Source organism: Rissa tridactyla, chromosome 8, assembly GCF_028500815.1.
Source record: "Rissa tridactyla isolate bRisTri1 chromosome 8, bRisTri1.patW.cur.20221130, whole genome shotgun sequence".
In the NCBI taxonomy this organism is placed as follows: domain Eukaryota; kingdom Metazoa; phylum Chordata; class Aves; order Charadriiformes; family Laridae; genus Rissa; species Rissa tridactyla.
The window spans coordinates 26,818,180-26,838,583 of record NC_071473.1 but is presented as its reverse complement, the minus strand read 5'-3'; the positions used below and the strand labels follow the sequence as shown (position 1 = coordinate 26,838,583).

At 41.3% G+C, this 20,404-nt stretch overlaps 2 protein-coding genes across 3 annotated transcripts in view; one reads left to right on the top strand and one right to left on the bottom strand.

The window, feature by feature from the left end:
• The first annotated feature begins 3,117 nt into the window (after nt 1-3,117).
• PRG4 (proteoglycan 4) lies at nt 3,118-20,186 on the top strand. The gene is made up of 10 exons (XM_054211860.1): nt 3,118-3,214; nt 6,579-6,698; nt 8,515-8,634; nt 10,202-14,428; nt 15,611-15,688; nt 15,830-15,969; nt 16,775-16,931; nt 17,737-17,916; nt 18,132-18,257; nt 19,289-20,186. Exons 1-10 carry the CDS (start codon nt 3,118-3,120, stop codon nt 19,390-19,392), a joined length of 5,349 nt encoding a protein of 1,782 aa, XP_054067835.1. The 3' UTR covers nt 19,393-20,186.
• The window catches only part of TPR (translocated promoter region, nuclear basket protein), a 43,260-nt gene continuing 42,281 nt past the window's right edge, over nt 19,426-20,404 (bottom strand). For both annotated transcript variants that reach the window (XM_054210573.1, XM_054210572.1), the window contains exon 51: nt 19,426-19,646. In XM_054210573.1, the coding sequence (XP_054066548.1) occupies nt 19,591-19,646 (56 nt within the window). In that variant the 3' untranslated portion in view covers nt 19,426-19,590. The remainder of the gene's footprint in view (nt 19,647-20,404) is intronic.

Here is a 20,404-nt window from a genome sequence, read left to right as displayed (position 1 = left end):
AGGCTAGACCTACTTGCAAAAGGAGCTTAATAATATGTATGCTATGAAACAGGAGATTTTTATGAAAGTATTTAACTGGCACTTCTGAAAATCCTGTTTTACCCTTCAGCATAAATGACTCCACTAAAACTCAGACACCGAGCCTGTCACAGAACTGGAAATCAATCTGAACTAATTTCCCACCTGAGTACCTTAATGTCCAAAAAAGCCTTCCTATTTCATCTTCAACCAGTCTTTCAAAACGCACGTTCTTTTATATTCATATTTAACTATGTAGAAAAAAGTACTATAAAGAGGATCAATACAGAGATTTTCAAATATGTTTTTTCTCTGCACAGGGAAAATAGAGTATTTATGACAACCTCAGTTTTCAAATATCACAAAAGTAAATGAAACCCCTACAGGTTTGTAAAAATCCAGCATATTTTGTCAGATGCTGCTACTTAAAATTACATTGACCTGAAGGAAAGGAAACACTGTGCAGCATCGGTTTCTGTTCAGAGCTTGTATAACTAATGCTAAAGAAACTTCAATGATCACCCAGCAGTCATTCAACTATAACACACACTTCGAATGAAGATAACTGTGACTGAAGTCTGGTAACTGCAGTTTGGGAGCTCATCTCATCACTGAAACTGTGCAACCCCACGTCACCTCTAACAATCCAAAAACTTAATTTGTAAGAGAAATGAAACAATACAACCCTACCAAAATGAACATATCCCTAACACATAATAAATGTAGCAGCAAATCATGAGTACCCATATTTTCAAGTTGTGTATGTATCTAATTTTCTTCATATCACTTAATTGAGTACTGGCATGTTAACAGAAGCATGATAATAATTTTGAGCCTCTGCTACTTTTTATTTACTGCTTTATATATGTAGCTAGCCAGTATTAACTGGGACTCACAGCTGTATTGGCTGTTAAATGATAGAAAAGTTAACAAATCTCCGTATCACGGCTATCAAAGTAAGGATGTACTCAACAACGTAGTTTAAATGTTTTGCTTGACCAATTATAAATTGTTTAAGTTATGAGGATTTTAGTACTTTTCTGTAAGACAAATCTCATCATGTTGATCCTATTTAGCTATCCTAAAAACTACTTCTTCCCTAGGCTTTAAATATCCCTAGACAGGTACCTTCTCAAACCACAGAGTTTCTTTATCAAGCTTATAGTCCACTAAAGACAGTACTGAAGTTCTTGTTATAAAACATATATTTCCTTCTGTGTATTACCTTGAATAAACTCCATAAAATGTCAGACCCTTGGGTTCTGTTTTCCACGGAGTAACAGCTACATCATAAGCAGGTTGGCAGTGGGCAGAGAACCTTAAATAGCAAAACAGCATGGGAGTGCTCCCACCTAACACTTGTCTAAATAACTCTAGAAATGTTTACAAAGATTATACATGTTCCTAGAGCAATGAAGAAAGCACTCTTTTATTGACTGGAATCAATTAAATTGAAGCACGGCTGTGATATGAAAGCAATTAGAAGTGTCCACAATGCAGAAAGATTGAATGAAACTGCCTTCATTGTGATAATAAAGAAAATACAAAGAAAATCTAAAACTGCACAATCCTTGGACCAAGTGAGGAAAACATTTTAAGCACATGTCTAAACCCACTCATTTTTAGAGGTGCCCTTCCTCAATTGGGATTAATGCACATTATACCATTACTTTTGGATTCAAGTAATATCGTAAAACAGAAGTACGAAAGTTCCCCAGCCTTTAGAATAGTTTCTGAATAACAAAACACCCCCAAACTCTGAGAATCAGGACCATTAAAAGGTTCAACGGAAACCTCCTTTAGCTCTGACAGAGAGTTGCAAATAACCATTTCTAGCACCCTGAATCTGGAACCAATAAACACAACGAACATTGAAACAATTTAAGTCTCTTTCATTCATTTTTCATGTTTTACATATCATATATTTAATACATTTGAGATTTGACTACATTCTTTCATTTCTAGCCAATATGTTGGCAAAATTTCCATTCAGTTCAGGGAAAAGTACTATATATTATTCAGTGCAGAACTGGCAAATTACTTATGACTGCATGAATTATATCTTAAAACTTTCTGGAGAAGATACACCAGCATCAGTAGCAGATGCTACTGCATAATTTTAGGCTACTGTCACCTAAGCTACATTTGACAAGGAAGAAAATCTACTCACTATTTGCCGATAATGATTTTTTATTGCTATGCAATAATATCTAATGCCTTCCAGATGCACTCAGGACAATTTGTTCGTTGCACTCAGTAATCAAAATGTGTTTTGACTAGTAAGTCTGTGTTTAGTTTTTTCTGTAATCGTTTTTCTTAATGGGAGTATTTTCCAGATGTTGTGCTAGTCTAGTCATCTGGGACCGCTTCCAACTCATGTGGAAAGTTTGCTGTCATAAGCTGTCATTGGCGGTTTTGTTTAACAAGCTAATTAGTTAACCCCAGCATAGTTACAAAGCAATATATAAGGCATCTGAAACATCACTGGGAGCAGACGTATTCTTTATTAGGTAAGTGTAATATCTATCTCTACTCTGAGCATTTTGATCACAGTGCACTTCTTCAAAAGGAAGATGATGAACTGGAACAGAAAAACCAGACAATTTTCCTTTTGAAAGAAGATTTACTTTTATCCACATTTCCATTTGATGTGTTTAAACATTAATATTTCAATGATAGATTATGGTTTATAAAATTATGTTGCTTAATGGCTAATATTTTGACAGTATTTTTTTTACTTTACATTTATATTTATCAGTATTATAACCTTAGAAACTGTTGTACTGAAGTGCACCCATGTTAAAAGGCGAAGACTATGACTGTAGTTTTCATGTAACAGAATTCTGAAAAAAATTACTTCCATTATTTGCTAATAATGAATTTTCCTAGTCCTATTTCAAAATTTAATAGCTAATCGACTAATAACCAAGAGAGAATTTATGTCGTAATTCTAAATTAGCAATTTGTCCTTGAATAATTTTAGTATTAATTTTATGTTGTTATTAAACTAGTATTAAAGATATGCACTGCAATGTTGTTAAAATTATGAACTGATAAATTGAATCACACGTAGTGATGTGAGATTATTTCTCTTTAGGGATGATGTCGTACCTGAAAGTAATGATCATATGGAACATACTTTGCATATCCCTGGTGATCCTTTCACTGTCCTTGATTCAAGAAGTGGCTTCTGAAGGTACTGTAACAAAGCTGAAGGGATACTTCATACTAAGAATATCTCAAATGCATCTCCAGAAAAATTCTATGTTCTAGAACTTTATATTTATTCAGACAGGCGTTATGATTAATTTTTATCATCATTGAATATTTTTATAAATATATTTTGTTACAGTGTGGTCCTCTTTTTTGGAGGAATAACATAAATATCATGCAAAATGCATACAAACCTGCTTCTTTTTCTGTAGACATATCTACAGATCCTTTTGCCCTTGGACTGACATATTTAGCCCAAGTGATTTGCAGTATGATTCAAGGAAGAATCTAAAATTACAATATCCACGTAATTTGGTTAGAAATATTTAAATACAATAGGCTCAGGGAAAGGAATGTCTATACCGTGCTAAGTGCTTTGCCATTAAATGCACTGTTATGACCACCACCTAGGCCAATTTTGGCAATTATTTGTCTAATACTACAGATTTTTATTTACTCTCAAACCTCTGTAATTGATTTCTAACTAAAGTTATGAAGAAACAGAACTTGCAGCCTGCCAAGTCCTGTGCTGTCATAGTTCTCAAGTAGCTATCAAGTTGCTATAGTGATAACATTGTGTGTTACTTGCTGGTATAAATAATTTATTACTACTTGATAGTAGAAGATATAACATTTGTATATCTGAGCAGTTCACCAGGGCACAGCAGAAGTCAGATTTTACCTGCAGGGCAGAGCAGTCTGACACTGCACCCTCTGTAGTTGATGGGAGTCTTCTCGCAATTTTCAGCTAAAATCAAGACTCCTGCCAACAGCAACTAGAATCATTTAGGCATTTTTCTTAGAAGTTACCTCATAACTTACAAGTCATAAACTTAAAACAAATAAATTAATGCAAAGGTGTTACTTTTTGGACTTACCTGTATTTTCTTCCCAGAAGGGAAGAAGGGTGCAATATATTGGCCACATATTCATAACAGAGATGCCTACCTTCTCTTTTCAATTCCCCTATTCCATTTATTCCCTAGTCCCACTTCGTTATTTGTAAAGAAGTGGTAACAAACATTATACCTAACTGCTGAAAAATCACTATACATGTAATTATTTGTTATCCCATAGTCTTCCTTCATATATACAAACGTGGAGCGTGTGCTGTTAGAAATTGTCTTTGTTGTCTTGTGTTATACGTTATTTCTTGTTATTTTCTTCTTGTTCCTCAGTGTTTCAGCTGATTATCTTAACTCTGTTTTAGCTTGCTGATTGTTCAGCTTCTTTGTTTGTATTTAGGGGCGCTTCACTTGTGGTCCTGCATGTTTCATTTCCAGAAGAAGCTGTTAGTGTTTTACGTTATTAAAGATTTCACGTAGGAAGGGGAGTTCAGGGTGAATATCTGATCTGGCAGTAGAAGGAACCAAATGGCTGCCAAGCTTGAATGCGTGCAGTTTGAAAGCAGACCTCCCGATGTCTTGCTTATCACCTGTGACCTGCACCATTTATTATTATTAGCATTTTCCAACACTACAGCAGCCTAGCAGTAAAGCCATTGTGGGATGAGCTTTTATGTTACTTGGCTAATAAGTAATCTCCTAATTAACAATCAGAAAGTACATTACAGAAGACTGCAGCACTAGATCCCAACTGTTCCTAACCTCAGAGTTGATACTGAATTCCTCTCTGACCTCAGCGAAAAAGATAATGTAGAGGGCAGACAGATTTTGAAAACTGCAAATAAAAATGCCTCCAGGACCCTGCGTTTATTATGACAGTGCTCACCAGTTTGCAAGCTAAACTGGTTTTATTTGGTCATTATGTAGAACATTACAAAAAATTGAATGAGTCTTTCAGGTGTGGCAGTGCAGGCACACATCTATAACCACACAAAGGGTGAATTAAGATGGAGAATAAGTCTGCAAAACAATAGAGTGCCTGGCTGATATTCTCATTAAGATAATCTGCATGGGCTAGTTTTATGCCAGAACTGGTGTGGCCATTATTACTAAACCAGTCCCTCAGGGATTCATTAATCTTCAGGAGAAACAGGATAAGTTAGCCTCTAACCTGAGCGCACTGCTGCCGGTCCTCAGGCTGGCTAAGAGCAATCCTCTGACCCACATGCCTTCAGGAGGGCTCACACTGGGCCCACGGTTTCTGCAATACCGAGTAAAGAAAAGAAATGGCATTCTGTAGAAAAAAAAAAAATCTTACCACTTTGCCGTTCAGCGTTTCCTTATGTATCATGTTGGCTTGGCAATGTTTACACCAGTGTTGTGTGATTTTAGATTTATCAAGCTGTACAGGGAGATGTGGGGAAGGGTATTCTAGAGAGCATGACTGCCACTGTGATTTTAGCTGTCAACACTACATGGAGTGCTGCCCTGACTTCAGCAAAGTCTGCACAGTGGGTAAGTTCCCAAACACAGCCAGTTCCTATTGGCAAGACTTCCCCTCCCGTTTGTTCCAACTACCTACCACACCAGTGTCTCTCCTCTGAATGCTTAAATGTCTCCTGTAGTTCACTGCGTCCTTGTTCTCTTCTCATACGTGTATTGTTCTCCCCCTCAAAAACTCAGTGATAACCTCTTGCAACCCACTCAGAGAAAATTGTGTATCCACAGGTTATCACTGAGAACAGGATTTTGCTTTTCAGAAGAGCAGAGCAACCTACTGCTTGCTTTCTTCTCCTTAGTGCATTTGTACTACATCTGTTTGTCTGTCACATAAAAAATTGTTAAAAGCAAATTCAGGATTTTCCAGGAAGAAATTCTGGGACATTCCAACTCAAATTTAAGAAGTGTGGAGGCTGTAGGGTCTAATCCAAAGTCAGAAGGTGTCCTTCCATGGATAGAAATTGGCTCTGGATCACAGCCACATCCAGAGTTTGATGGGGAAGATGGTTGGTTGAGTATTATTTTATATGCTTTACTTATACACAAAACTGTATAGTGTAAATGAATACAGGTGTTTCAAACTGTTTTACTGTGAGTTAAAAAAAAAATTCTTACGAATCACCAATGTCTAAAATGCCAGTGATTTAGATAACTGCAGTTTGTTACACTGCACTGTAGTGCTATTAAAATTACAGGTGTAAGATAAGACTTCTTAGATCCAGCAACACAGCCGACTCAGCAACACTCTGAGGTCACATTTTATCTTACTACAAATTCTAAATGGCCTCAGTATACTGCAATGGCAAAGTGCAGTCCTGGCTGTACAGCCTGATCCAAACCCCACAACTACACAAACAAGTTCTGGATCAGACAAGAATAACCACCTGTTTTTATGAAGCTGTTCTTTGCATCAGCTTAAGCAAACGACTTTACCATAGAAAGGTCTCAGAGTTAAATGTGAGCTGGTCAAAAATACTAACTCTCTTGTTCTGCCTTATGCAGCACTCTCCTGCAAAGGACGTTGCTTCGAATCCTTTGAAAGAGGAAGAGAGTGTGACTGTGATGCAGACTGTGAAAGATATGGCAAATGTTGCCCAGACTACGCGACACACTGTAAAGAGGGTAAGAAATTTCCTTATTGCTATCAGATCTGGAGGAGCAGTTTCACCTTCATGTAGCTTTAATGACATCAGCTATTAATTTCAAGTGTAGAAAACACCAACAGAATATGTTTAATTTCATCATGTCCTTAAACTTTCTGCCACTCGCGGACCTAAATTTATTTCTGTGAACACACTTGGCACATATGGCTTGGCAGCGGGTTGCTGCATTCACAGACCAGACAACCTCCAAGGCAGCCGATTTTCAAAGCATGCAGTTTAACAAACAGGTTGAGTTATGGATTATCATTTGGTTCACATCACTAACCACTCCCAGTCCCCAAGTGCTGGTATAGTGGCTTGGTTTTGCTACTCTGTTGCATAGTAATTTATACTGAAATAGACTCTGTATTCAGCATTTTTGACTGGATGTCTAGAAGAGGATAAATGTCTTCGAAGTGTCTTGAGATTAATTTGCTGCCTTGGAGGTTATTTAACTCCTCCCTCTTTCTGCTGGAGCTTAACATGCATGAACGCTCACAAAAGATAGTTAGCTTTCACTTGTATTCAGTTCAAATATAATGAAAAGTTAACCACTCCTATCTTAGAGAGCTTCTGCTAGTATTTTAGTTACTTAGCTTTGCTATTAATTTTTGTGGAAAAAAAACCAACAAAACCTCACCAAAAAAATCCCCAAAACACAGCCTACAACCATACTCAGTATTTTGGTGTTTTCGCTATGTGTGAATAACTGAGAAATGTGTTAAACCTTTTGAAAGAATGCAGTAACTTAACGCCATGCAGTGAATTTTGATTTTGCTGTTTCTGCATCTTCTGAACACTTTGTTCTGTACAGTAAAGCTAAGTTTACAATGTATATCTAGAGATCATTTTTATCTTTCCTATCCTCCAGTAGCCCTATATCCCCAGAACACACACACACACAGAGTTAAGGGCTGGTTAAACATTTCCCTCCCACCACTACTGACTCCTCTGAAAGCTGATTCTGCTCCAAAAGTGGTTTTATTCAACAATTACAATTTCTCTCTCTTTCTCAATAAATGCTTCATTATATGGTCTACCACCCAACCTTATTTGCTTTGAGTACTAGCTTGCTATGAAAGTAAATCCTTTGATACCATGGTCATCACCTTATTAGACAAAAATACCACTCCTTTTGTCAAAGGCTCGTTACATATACCTATGGCAGGTACCAACTCCTTTCGTTGGATCAAAAACATCCTGCAGGTACTCTCAGAAACAACCTTGCATTGTATCTTTGGTCCATATCTATTTTGTAGCTTCTGTCTCTCTCAAGGAAACAATCGCTGTTAAGATATCTCTCTGAAACAATCACTTATGTGCAGAATTACCCCATCTGAAGAACTACAATACAGCTAAGTCATCAGGGGATTATCAAAGGAAATGCTTGGCTAATATGGTAGCTCTCAGAGGCAGACTATACTGAGTTAGCCCCAAGACATCTTGTAGCCAAAAAATAAGCTGGGAAAAAAAAAATAGACAAATTTTCAAAACATAGAGCTCCACTCAGCATTCATCTTTTTCCCACCTCAAAATTCATGTTAGCAAACAATGCCGCACCTCAAACTCCCAGGAAAACCATTTATCCCATCTGTGATGAAACACTTTGGGATCCAAAGTGTATTTTTCCTCTTTCCCCTGAATAACACTGGAAAGAATCCTATATAGAGAAAGAAACTTAGATTCGTATGGAAGATTGTCACTGAAATTTTGTAATCGCTTTCTTTTTATACAGTTAACACCAAGCACCTATAAAGAAAAACACTCCCATTAACGGATTCTTTTATTTCTTTCAGCACACACAGAAAAGACAACACCTAAGACTCCTCCACCAAACAAATCAACATCTAAAAGGTCATCCACAAATGAGGAGAAGCAGACAGAGGAAGTAACACAGCCCCATGAAGTTATGGAAGGTAGGAAAGCATATGAATGAAACAGGATGGGTGTTACCTGAAGGAACATTAAAGACCATGTTCCTGCTCTGGAAATAGAAAGCCGATGCGAGACATTACCAGACAGTTACCAAGCTTGGAACCGCTCAGTTTATAAACTAATTACCTCACCTAGACCTCAGGATACTGACTTTGGAGAGTTCATTTAACAGATTTTGGAGTGCAGTGATGTCTCCTGCGTCTCTATTGGATTTTCACACATATCTTCCAAAAATATGTTACATGCCATTGTCAGTTTTGGACCAAGTCCACGGCTGGAACAGGAACGGTGTTATATTTTGGGACAGTGATGAATTGGCAGGACCAGGATGGGAAAGTCTCCTAGCAGGCTTCTGTAGCTTTAATCAAGCCAGGCCTCATGCAGCTTCAGACAACACATATAGTTTATTTTTTCTGAATGGAAAATATGTTGCTTTCCTGTGTTCTTTTGATATTCTGTTCCAGCATTTTAAGTGATAACTTGGGAGATCAGTTTCAACTTGAAACCTCAAGTGACAAGGCATGAAATGAGACTAGAAATCAATTTTGGCCAATATTTTAATCCTTACATATTTTATTTTAAATTTGGAGTATTTACCTTGCTGCTGTGGCAATTTCCTATTTCAAAAATCAATATAGCAGGTTGAATGAAACAAAATTAAGGAAATTCAGATAACCATTAACAGGATCCCACTTGGCTTACGGTATTTCAGACACATTGGGTGGGAGGAAAACCTATTCTGTAACGCTCTGCTAATACTGCACTTTTTCTAGAATACATTTACACAGGAATTATTTCTCGCACTGCAGTATTGTAAGTTCTTCCAGCCTGCTGGGAGAGACACTGCATTGGTGCTGATAACAGTCATCAGGCTGTGACCATCAACAATAGCTCAGATCTTTTTATATTTTCAGATTTGTTCAAAAGCTGACCAACATGGTCCCAAACCACACGATACTGCACTTGGTTTTTCAGGTCTTCAACAAACAAATGCCGATTCAGCTGTAATGGTAGACAGCAACACAGCAGAAATCATAGGGAAAAAAAAACATAAAACCAAAACACAAAACCTATGTGAAAACAGAACTAAATGGCAAAACTTCAGAGAGAGAACACTTAGAGAGAGATTAAAATGCAGAAGCATTTACTGTTACTTTCTGCTGACTATAGCTATATTAACAATCTGACTCAAGTCAATGTAACTATACATACAAGTACAGAGAGTCTTAAAGCTGTAAACCACAAAGAGAAAAAACATCCAAGATATAAAAAGATACAGTAGGAGATGCAGTCAGGTGTCTGTATTCAGAAAATTTATTTTCCTCCTGTTTCCCTACCTCTCTCATTCAAGTCCAGGTCATAAGGGCAGGCAATGTTATAATTAAGTCCAGGTTACTTTGGCTCTTCTAAATTATTTATGTTTTGACAGTTACATGAGTACATAAACTGGCAACTTATCAATTTTTAGGTTTCCACATCTTCTTTTTTTGGCCAGTTTACATAAATGTTTCAACCACTATAATGCTAATTAAGTGCAATTTTACACAGATTCTCCCACCACCTCCAAACCTGAAGGCACAACCCCTGCTGCCACAGAGGCACCAACGACCAGGACAGATTCTCCCACTATCGCTAAGGTTGAAGAAACAACCCCTGAGGTCACAGAGGAACCAGTGACAGAAACAGACTATCCCACAACCGCCGAAGCAGAAGAGCCAACCCCTGAAGCCACAGCGGCACCAATGACCATGGCTGACTCTCCCACCACCCCCAAACCTGAAGACACAACCCCTGAGGCCACAGAGGCACCAACAACCAAGCCAGATTCTCCCACAACCCCAAAAGCTGAAGACACAACCCCTGAGGCCACAGAGGAACCGATGACTGAGGCAGATTCTCCCACCAACCCCCCAGAAGAAGAAGAGAAAACTGCAGTGCCCACAGAGGCACCAATGACCATGGCTGACTCTCCCACCACCCCCAAACCTGAAGAGACAACCCCAGAGGCCACAGAGGCACCAACAACCAAAGCAGACTCTCCCACCACCCCCAAACCTGAAGACACAACCCCTGAGGCCGCAGAGGCACCAACAACCAAGCCAGAATCTCCTACGACCCCAAAAGCTGAAGATACAACCCCTGAGGCCACAGAGGAAACGATGACTGAGGCAGATTCTCCCACCAACCCCCCAGAAGAAGAAGAGAAAACTGCAGTGCCCACAGAGGCACCAACGACCATGGCTGACTCTCCCACCACCCCCAAACCTGAAGAGACAACCCCAGAGGCCACAGAGGCACCAACAACCAAAGTAGACTCTCCCACCACCCCCAAACCTGAAGACACAACCCCTGAGGCCACAGAGGCACCAATGACTGAAGCAGATTCTCCCACCACTCCCAAAGCTGAAGACACAACCCCAGAGGTACCAATGACTGAAGCAGAATCTCCCACCACCACAAAACCTGAAGACACACCCCCCGAGGCCACAGAGGCACCAACAACCGAGGCAGACTCTCCCACGACACCAAAAGCTGAAGATACAACCCCTGAGGCCACAGAGGAACCAACAACCAAGGCAGACTCCCCTACCACCCCCAAACCTGAAGACACAACCCCAGAGGCCACAGAGGCACCAAGGACTGAAGCAGACTCTCCCACCACCACAAAAGCTGAAGATACAACCCCAGAGGCCACAGAGGCACCAATGACTGAAGCAGACTCTCCCACCACCCCCAAAGCTGAAGAGACAACCCCAGAGGCACCAACGACCAAGGCTGACTCCCCCATCACCCCCAAAGCTGAAGAGACAACCTCAGAGGCACCAACAACTGAAGCAGACTCTCCCACCACCACAAAAGCTGAAGATACAACCCCAGAGGCCACAGAGGCACCAACGACTGAAGCAGATTCTCCCACCACCCCCAAAGCTGAAGAGACAACCCCAGAGGTGCCAACAACTGAAGCAGACTCTCCCACCACCACAAAAGCTGAAGAGACAACCCCTGAGGCCACAGAGGCACCAATGACCAAGGCCGACTCTCCCACGACACCAAAAGCTGAAGACAGAACCTCTGAGGCCACAGAGGAACCAACGACCAAAGCAGACTCTCCCACCACCCCCAAACCTGAAGACACAACCCCAGAGGCCACAGAGGCACCAATGACTGAAGCAGACTCTCCCACCACCCCCAAACCTGAAGAGACAACCCCAGAGGCACCAACGACCAAGGCTGACTCCCCCATCACCCCCAAAGCTGAAGAGACAACCCCAGAGGCACCAACGACTGCAGCAGATTCTCCTACCACACCAAAACCTGAAGACACAACCCCAGAGGCACCAACGACTGAAGCAGAATCTCCCACCACCCCCAAACCTGAAGAGACAACTCCAGAGGCACTAACGACCAAGGCCGACTCTCCCACCACCCCCAAACCTGAAGACACAACCCCTGAGGCCACAGAGGCACCAACGACCAAAGCAGACTCTCCCGCCACCCCCAAACCTGAGGACACAACCCCAGAGGCACCAACGACCAAGGCTGACTCCCCCACCACCCCCAAACCTGATGACGCAACCCCAGAGGCACCAACGACCAAGGCTGACTCCCCCACCACCCCCAAACCTGAAGAGACAACCCCAGAGGCACCAATGACTGCAGCAGATTCTCCTACCACACCAAAACCTGAAGAGACAACCCCAGAGGCACCAACGACTGAAGCAGAATCTCCCACCACCCCCAAACCTGAAGAGACAACTCCAGAGGCACTAACGACCAAGGCCGACTCTCCCACCACCCCCAAACCTGAAGACACAACCCCTGAGGCCACAGAGGCACCAACGACCAAAGCAGACTCTCCCACCACCCCCAAACCTGAAGACACAACCCCTGAGGCCACAGAGGCACCAACGACCAAAGCAGACTCTCCCGCCACCCCCAAACCTGAGGACACAACCCCAGAGGCACCAACGACCAAGGCTGACTCCCCCACCACCCCCAAACCTGATGACGCAACCCCAGAGGCACCAACGACCAAGGCTGACTCCCCCACCAGCCCCAAAGCTGAAGACACAACCCCAGAGGCACCAATGACTGCAGCAGATTCTCCTACTACCCCCAAAGCTGAAGAGACAACCCCAGAGGCACCAACGACTGAAGCAGAATCTCTCACCACCCCCAAACCTGAAGACACAACCCCTGAGGCCACAGAGGCACCAACGACCAAGGCTGATTCTCCCACCACCCCCAAAGCTGAAGAGACAACCCCAGAGGCACCAACAACCAAAGCTGATTCTCCCACCACCCCCAAAGCCGAAGAGACAACCCCAGAGGCACCAACAACCAAAGCTGATTCTCCCACCACCCCCAAAGCTGAAGAGACAACCCCAGAGGCACCAACAACCAAAGCTGATTCTCCCGCCACCCCCAAAGCTGAAGAGACAACCCCAGAGGCACCAACAACCAAGGCCGACTCTCCCACCACCCTTAAAGCAGAGGAGGCAGACGCAGACTCTCCCGCCACCCCTGAAGTCAAGGAGACTACCGCTGTAGCCACTGAGGCTGACACCATTGCCACAGAGAAAACAACACCTATTGTACTCACTACCATCGCTGGATTAGTAACAACTGCTAAAGAAGACACAACCACTCAAAGCAGTGGGACAGTCACAACTGAAGCAGACACAGCTGTTTCACAAACAACAGCAGAAAAGAAAATTACAACTCCTACAGCCAAAGTAGCAACCAGCACAACTGCAAAAGACACAACTACAGCAGCACAAAGGACAGTAGTCACTGCAGCTAGTGCTACTGAGATTGTAACAGTAACTGACAAAAACGACAAAACAACAGCTAAAACTGTTACTACTCCTATAACCGAACAGCCGACCACTAAAATAGAGACAACCACGCTGAACAAAGAGATAACAAAACCCAAGAAAGACAAAACTACTGTGCTTAAAGACATTTTAACAAGTTGGAAAGACACAATTACTGTAACTACAGTGATAACAGCCAAACCAGATGACTCTCCTAAAGGTAAGGATGATACTCCAAATACAACTCCTACAGCCAAGCCAGCTGTCGCTACAGCAGCTGAATCAGAAACAATGACTGCGGACAAAACTACTGCAACCACAGCTGCAGAAAACCAAGCAACCTCAGCTAAACAAGGCAAGACTCCCATACCAAAAGAGACTTTAACAGCTAAAAAAGAAGAAAGCCCTGTGGGAACAGCAACTGTAACAACAGCAGCTACAACTCCCATGCCCAAGCCCACTGTGTTGACAGCAACTGCCAAAACAGATTCAACTCCTAAACCCAAGGAGATTGTGACAACAACTAAAAAAGACACAACTATGGAAACTAAGCAGCCTGTAACAACTGCAGCTAAAGAGACCTCAGTTCCTACTTGTGGTGTTGTAGAGACAGTAACAGGTGGTAAAACAGAGGTAACGACCATCAAAGAAACTAGCCTCACACCTGAAAAAGAAATGGAAGATGCTACTGAGAAGGCCCCTAATATTGACAAGGGAGAGGAAACTACAGTTACCAAAGAAACCGCTACAAGAGAGAAAAAAGACACAATAGAAGAGATGTTTATTGTTACTAAAGGGACAGACAAGCCAACTGTACATTTCCAGGAAGTTACTGACACGAGAGATGAGCCTCATCCATCCGAGCCTGAAACTCTGCCAGCAAAAGAAGAGCCTGAGATAATCAACAAGCCTTTAATACACACTGCGGACCTGCCAATTTTAACTGGAGAAACACAAGGTAATTGCATTCCAGTAGGTACAAAAGCACCAGTAACTCCGCCAGAGAGCACAACAAAACACGTGAGTAAAGGACATGCAAGACCTTTCTACCTGGTGCCAGAAAAACGTGGCACTCCTGTCCTGATGGTCAGCTATGACCTGAATACTGGTACCTCAGTTTTCAGTTATGCTGTTATGGAAATTCTCTATGTAGTTTAGAGTGTGATCCCATTTCAGTAATTGTTTCAGATGAAAAACGTTTGCTGTAAGTACAGTGAAAGATGCAAACACAAAAAATCAAGGACAAAGAAAGATACATTCCTAAGTCCCATGAAACCATTGCTAGGGGGTCAGGCTGAATATTCACCATTACTCATAGTACCTAACCTGTCATTTTGTAGTCACATACAAAAAAGACGCCTTGCCTGTCACATAAGACAGGCAAGAAGTCTTTTCCTCGTATTCTTTTTCCTCTGTGCTTTTTGCCACATCATTTTTCACGTCCTCACAGTTTATTTTAATCAGGTATATAGCCCCTAGGTTCTTGGGCAATTTTTCAATCATATATTGACACATATTTTGAAAAAAAAAAAATTTTTTTTTTTTGATAAAAAATAAGTCAGTTTTGGTCCAAAACAGATTTATCCTTCCTTTATATTTAACTGAAAGTAAACACAGGAGGGGAACCCACTAGAGCAACTTGGAGAAACATCAAGTAAACATCCTGGAGCATGAAGGAATTAAATGAGGAACATAGCATACGATACATTTATAGGCCTTTTTCTGAATAACAGGTACTCAGGTAAGCAATAAGTGGTGATATGAAGAAATTAAATGAGGAACGTAGCATACGATGCATTTATAGGCCTTTTTCTGAATAACAGGTACTCAAGTAAGCAGTCAGTTGTAATATCCATACCTAGTCTGGTAGACTGCTAGTCTGACAGTCCCGGGACCAGAACATGAGAGACAAACTTTCCAAAAACCTCTCTCAAATGAGTAATTAAACCCTTTGCACGACAAGTGTCAGGCAGAGAGGCCTGAGGGAGAGGCGAGGCCTGAGGGAGAGGCGAGGCCTGAGGGAGAGCGAGCCCCGAGCACGGCCCAACACAAGCGATGCCGTTGAACGGCCGCGGCGGTGGGCAGGGGAGATAACGCACTTTCTGGGGAATGTTAAACCCGAATCACTGCTGTTTTGCAGCCGACAAGGACCTGTGCAGCGGCAAGCCGGCGGACGGCATGGTGGCCCTGCAGAACGGCACCCTGGCCGTCTTCCGAGGTAGGCCGGCCCCAGCCCCCCCGCTTCCCCCACCGCCCTCACCTGCCCGGCCGTTTCTAGGGCCGTTCTCCCTGCCCCTGTGTGTCTGTCGGTCTGTCTGTGGGTCCGCGCGTGTCCCACCGCCTCTCCTCCGCCCCACAGGTCACTACTACTGGCTGCTGAACGGCAGGAGCCCGCCGACCACCAACCCCCGCCGGATCAGCGACGGCTGGGGCATCCCATCCCCCATCGACTCCGTCTTCTCCAGGTGCAACTGCGACGGCAAGACCTTCTTCATCAAGGTGGGGGAGCCCGCCCTGTGGGGCGGGTCAGCTTAAAGAAAGGGACAGGTTTCGAAACGCAGCCCTTCAGCGTCGCTTACAGAAGGGGGGCCTTGTGTTGCTCTGGGGCTGCATTGCTCATTTTATAGAAGAAATGGTATTTTTAAACAGCGCAGTGGGTTTGAAGCTTTGTCTCTTCCCCAGCACCGCCTCCCCCCCCCCCCCCCCCGGCCTTGAGATGAGATTTCTCAGGAAAAACCTCAATTCAGTGTTTCCCCCCCAACTCCCGTGATTAGCTGGGAGACAAAACATTGATGGAGTTATTTACAGATCAGCCACACTGCAAAAAACCCCAGCTCTTTAAAATACAGCTATTTTAGCACGTCTCTCCCTTGCCCAAGCATGGCCTACGTTCGTTCCTAATACATGTCCATTCCTGAAAGACAATGATAGTGAAGCATGAACACCTCATTAAAGACATTATACAGTTATTTACCAATTGGTCATTCAGTCCTGGAATTCAAGCAGTTTTTCCTACCCATGAAAACATCAAGATTTCGCAAGGCCTTGTTCAGTAACCACTCTCACAGTTCATTTCTAAGATAATCGATCTGTATTCAAAAGCAGTGTTAAAAGACTGCAGAAGGTATTTTATGAAGTTGTAGGGTTTTTTTCTTGGTTTTACTGGACGTAGGAGGAGTGCTTCCAGTCAGTTTTGCCATTTATTTATCAAAATGCTAGTGTTACGAGTATTTTTCGGGTCTGCGTTGAAGCTGAATTACCAAGAATGAATTTTCTCTAAAGCTTATCTTCCGTAAATCATTAGGGTCCCCTCTACTGGCGCTTCACTAACGGTGTTATGGATAAAGGCTATCCCAAACCTCTTGCGAATGGATTTGCAGGCCTAAGTGGGAAAATAGTCGCAACCCTCCCTGTGGCAAGATACAACAGCAGACCAGAATCTGTTTATTTTATCAAAAAAGGTATGTCTCATATTTCAAAAGTTGACAGGTGATCAAAAGGTGCTTGAATTGCCTCACTCGGGAATAAAACAAAGTTTCTCTTGACTGGAAGACACACTTCTTTCAAAAACAGAAACATATATGATGTCAGTGTGCTAGGTGCTCAAAAAATAGCCTGAAGCTTAAAAAAATTTGTATTAGTACTTACAGGTCTTTAAGTGCATTTTTAAAATAGGGCTGTAAGGGACAGAATCCAGCATTGTAGCGTATTAAAGTAAGTTTTATCTGGTGGTAAAACTATTTTAGTCTCAAGTTAATTAGAGAAATGAAGGCTTTAATCTTATTAGTTCATAACTATGTATGGAAACCTCTCTCCATATTTCTTATTTTGTATTTTAAATTAATTTCCTTATCTTATATGAATGATGTGCTGCCAACATAAGAATTGCTATCTGAATTTAAAAAGCAGAGGTTAACAAAATGCAAATCCTTTTCTGGACTCTGGCTCTCTTTCTCATGCAGCCTAAAATGGTGGTCTCACCCTCTGCTTGATAAATAGGAATAGTGGGAGCAAAAGCAGTTCCCCTGGAATTGCACTTACTACAATAACTGTGATGAGACTGCAGGAGGTCTGCTCACTACATCTAGAAGCACACGTTGGATTTAGAGAGCAAGGCTTTTTTTTTTTTTAATCTCAAAACATAGGATCGGATATGAAAAGCTGAAGGCTGCCAGAGTTGTAGATGTATTAAAATGATGCTATTGATTTCCTGCGTGTAATATGGATATATTTTTTTTAACCAAATGAAACAAATGCCTGTTTTAGATGGCAACATGCAACAGTATGTGTACAGACAAGAACCAGCCAAGAAATGTCAGAGAAGAACCCATGTTACCATAAAATACCCAGCTTTTGTCCCAAGACTTGTAATAAGGAGACGCTTCCAACGAGCAGCAAGAATGCCAACCGTTATTCAGAGTGTCAGAATCAACCCATATCCATCTGGTAACTTATGTTTATTAAGTTTCTTTTATACAACCATTTTAACCTTAGTAGTTTCTGAAACACAACATTCTGTTGTTCCATTTTCTTTTTAAATATAGTACTTTTAAAAAATTTTAATCCAATAGATCTGGCTTGCTGTAGATTACACAAGCAAACGATAGCTTACAGCAAACACACCATGACACCTCCTAACTTCAGCTTTCTTTCGCTTGCAGGAGTTTTGCGTAAGGAAATCAAAATGACTACCTACTGGAGAGGGCTCCCCAAAGTAATTCATTCAACTATATCACTACCCAACCACAATAAGCCCGACGGCTACGATTATTATGCCTTCTCTTACAGTAAGTTCAAGCTAATGCAAGTTACTGTATAGCTCAAAAGACTAAGGGATGGGGAAAGAAAGAAGCCCGTGTATCTCAGAGTTTTCCAAAGCGTGAGGTTACCACTTCTGATTCTGCAAGACTAATTTTAAGCACTACCAAAAAGTCCTGAGAATTAAAATGTTGCCTGCAATCGAGAGATGTTTCTATTAAAAAGAAATCAAGTTACAGGACAACTAGCAGCAATTAGGTACAATGATTCAAGCTAGCCAGCTGTGGAATACATTGCCGTTAAGAGTTCAGGCTTGTAAAGTGACAAAAAACCTGACACTTAAACGCAGAATTACATTAATGACAGACTGAAGTCTTTGGACCACTGCCCATTGATCCTTTTTTCACTAGCTTCCATAGAACTATGTTTCTGACAAAACAATACAAAAAAGGGAGGAACAAGAATCATTTTGGTTCACAGGAAAAAATTACTTATGATGGCAGATTAGGTAGATCCTTTCCCTCTAGCCAGGATCATGCAAAAAAGCACTCCTCAGAATTTTCTGGATTATTCAGAAGAAAAAGCTCTAAGAACTAGTATCCTGTATTGGGTTACAGCTAAAGTCAGTCTCTGCCAGTATGATCTAATTCCTAACCTTAACATAGGCCAATTCACACTCGGGGACTGGAGAGTTCCCACTTTTGTAGTCAATGCAGGATTGGTTTGTTTCTAGTTTGTTTCATTTCCATATTCTTAAAACTATTTCTGTGTTCTAGCAGTAGAAGAGTATTCTTCCCTACTCCCTGTTCTTGGGGCAGTTTTAATTATTAGCAGTACTATAAAACTTAGCTAAACACAAAGAAGGACATCTAAAAGATAAAGCTGGGGACAAAACTTCATTGTTATAGCCCCTCAACTGCATATGTATGCATTCGGTGTAGAATGAAAAAATCTGTTATTTATGCTTAAATGAAATTAAAAGGAAGTCTTTAACTTCAAGATTCTTTCCACATACTAAATGTAGTTTCTGGAATTTAATTCTGACATATCTTCATTTCAGATCGGTACTACAGTTTGGATGTTGGCAAAAGAATAGCAAGACCTGTTACTGCTCTCACAGGAAAGACTGTATCCAAAGACTGGTACAACTGTCCTAGCAAGTGATGCACAGCAGAGGATTTTAAAAAAAAGATGCCATTTGAATGTTGACATTTTGTCTAATTTTATTAATAAGGACATTGAAATGTGTGCACACAAATCTAAGTATAAAATGCTGCTTTAAGCTCTGGCTTCATTACACTAAAGCAACCACAGGCAAACTGGCACTTTTGTATACACAGCTGTAATTACTTTACAGATCATTTAACTAATGTTTCCTCTGTTCAGGCCTCCTCTGCCTCCCATTGCATGAGTTACACCTGTGTTGGGAGAGAAAACAAATGCATTAATAGAAATCCTTTTCACCCTTTTAGTCAACCATTGGTACATGTGATACTTCATCCTTCTGTAAGGAATCGCTACTGCAGTGATAAAGTGCATTCTGATAAAATCCAAGCTTCCCCTCCCTCCCCTACAGCCTGGTGATACGGATACACTACGCTTTTGTCATTTAAAAGAATGTTGTTGACTTGTGCCAAAAGCATTCTTACCATATTTGAAATCAGCTAGTCCCTCCCTTTGGTTATTAAAGAAATGGTGATAGACTCGAAAGAAAATCTATCCCACGTCTACCTCCTCGCTTCTTTTTTTTCCTTTAAAATGCCAGATACCTGTATTTCAACGCTAGTATCAAATCTTCTACAATGTTAAAATAATGCCAAACTGAATACAATTCATCTAAGGATTCTTCTTAATATAGAAGTTGCAAACAATAATTTATTGTCATGGTTTAACTCTATATTGCATTACAAATATCTGTAATACTTCCATAAACCTTTTTTGTTGGTTTTTTTTTTTTTTTTTTTTTAAAATCAGTGTAAGACATAGTGAGATAACAACTGGAATCCCTATGTGCCATACAGGAAACTGATATGAAATGTTAAAACCAAAGATTTCTGAACTTATGTGCTAACATTATTTTTTTAGATCTTCTTAAAACTTTGCTTAGTTTAGGATCTACTGTACTTTACACTCTCTCCACTGCTAAGAACCAAGTGCCACATAAGAAAGTTTGCCT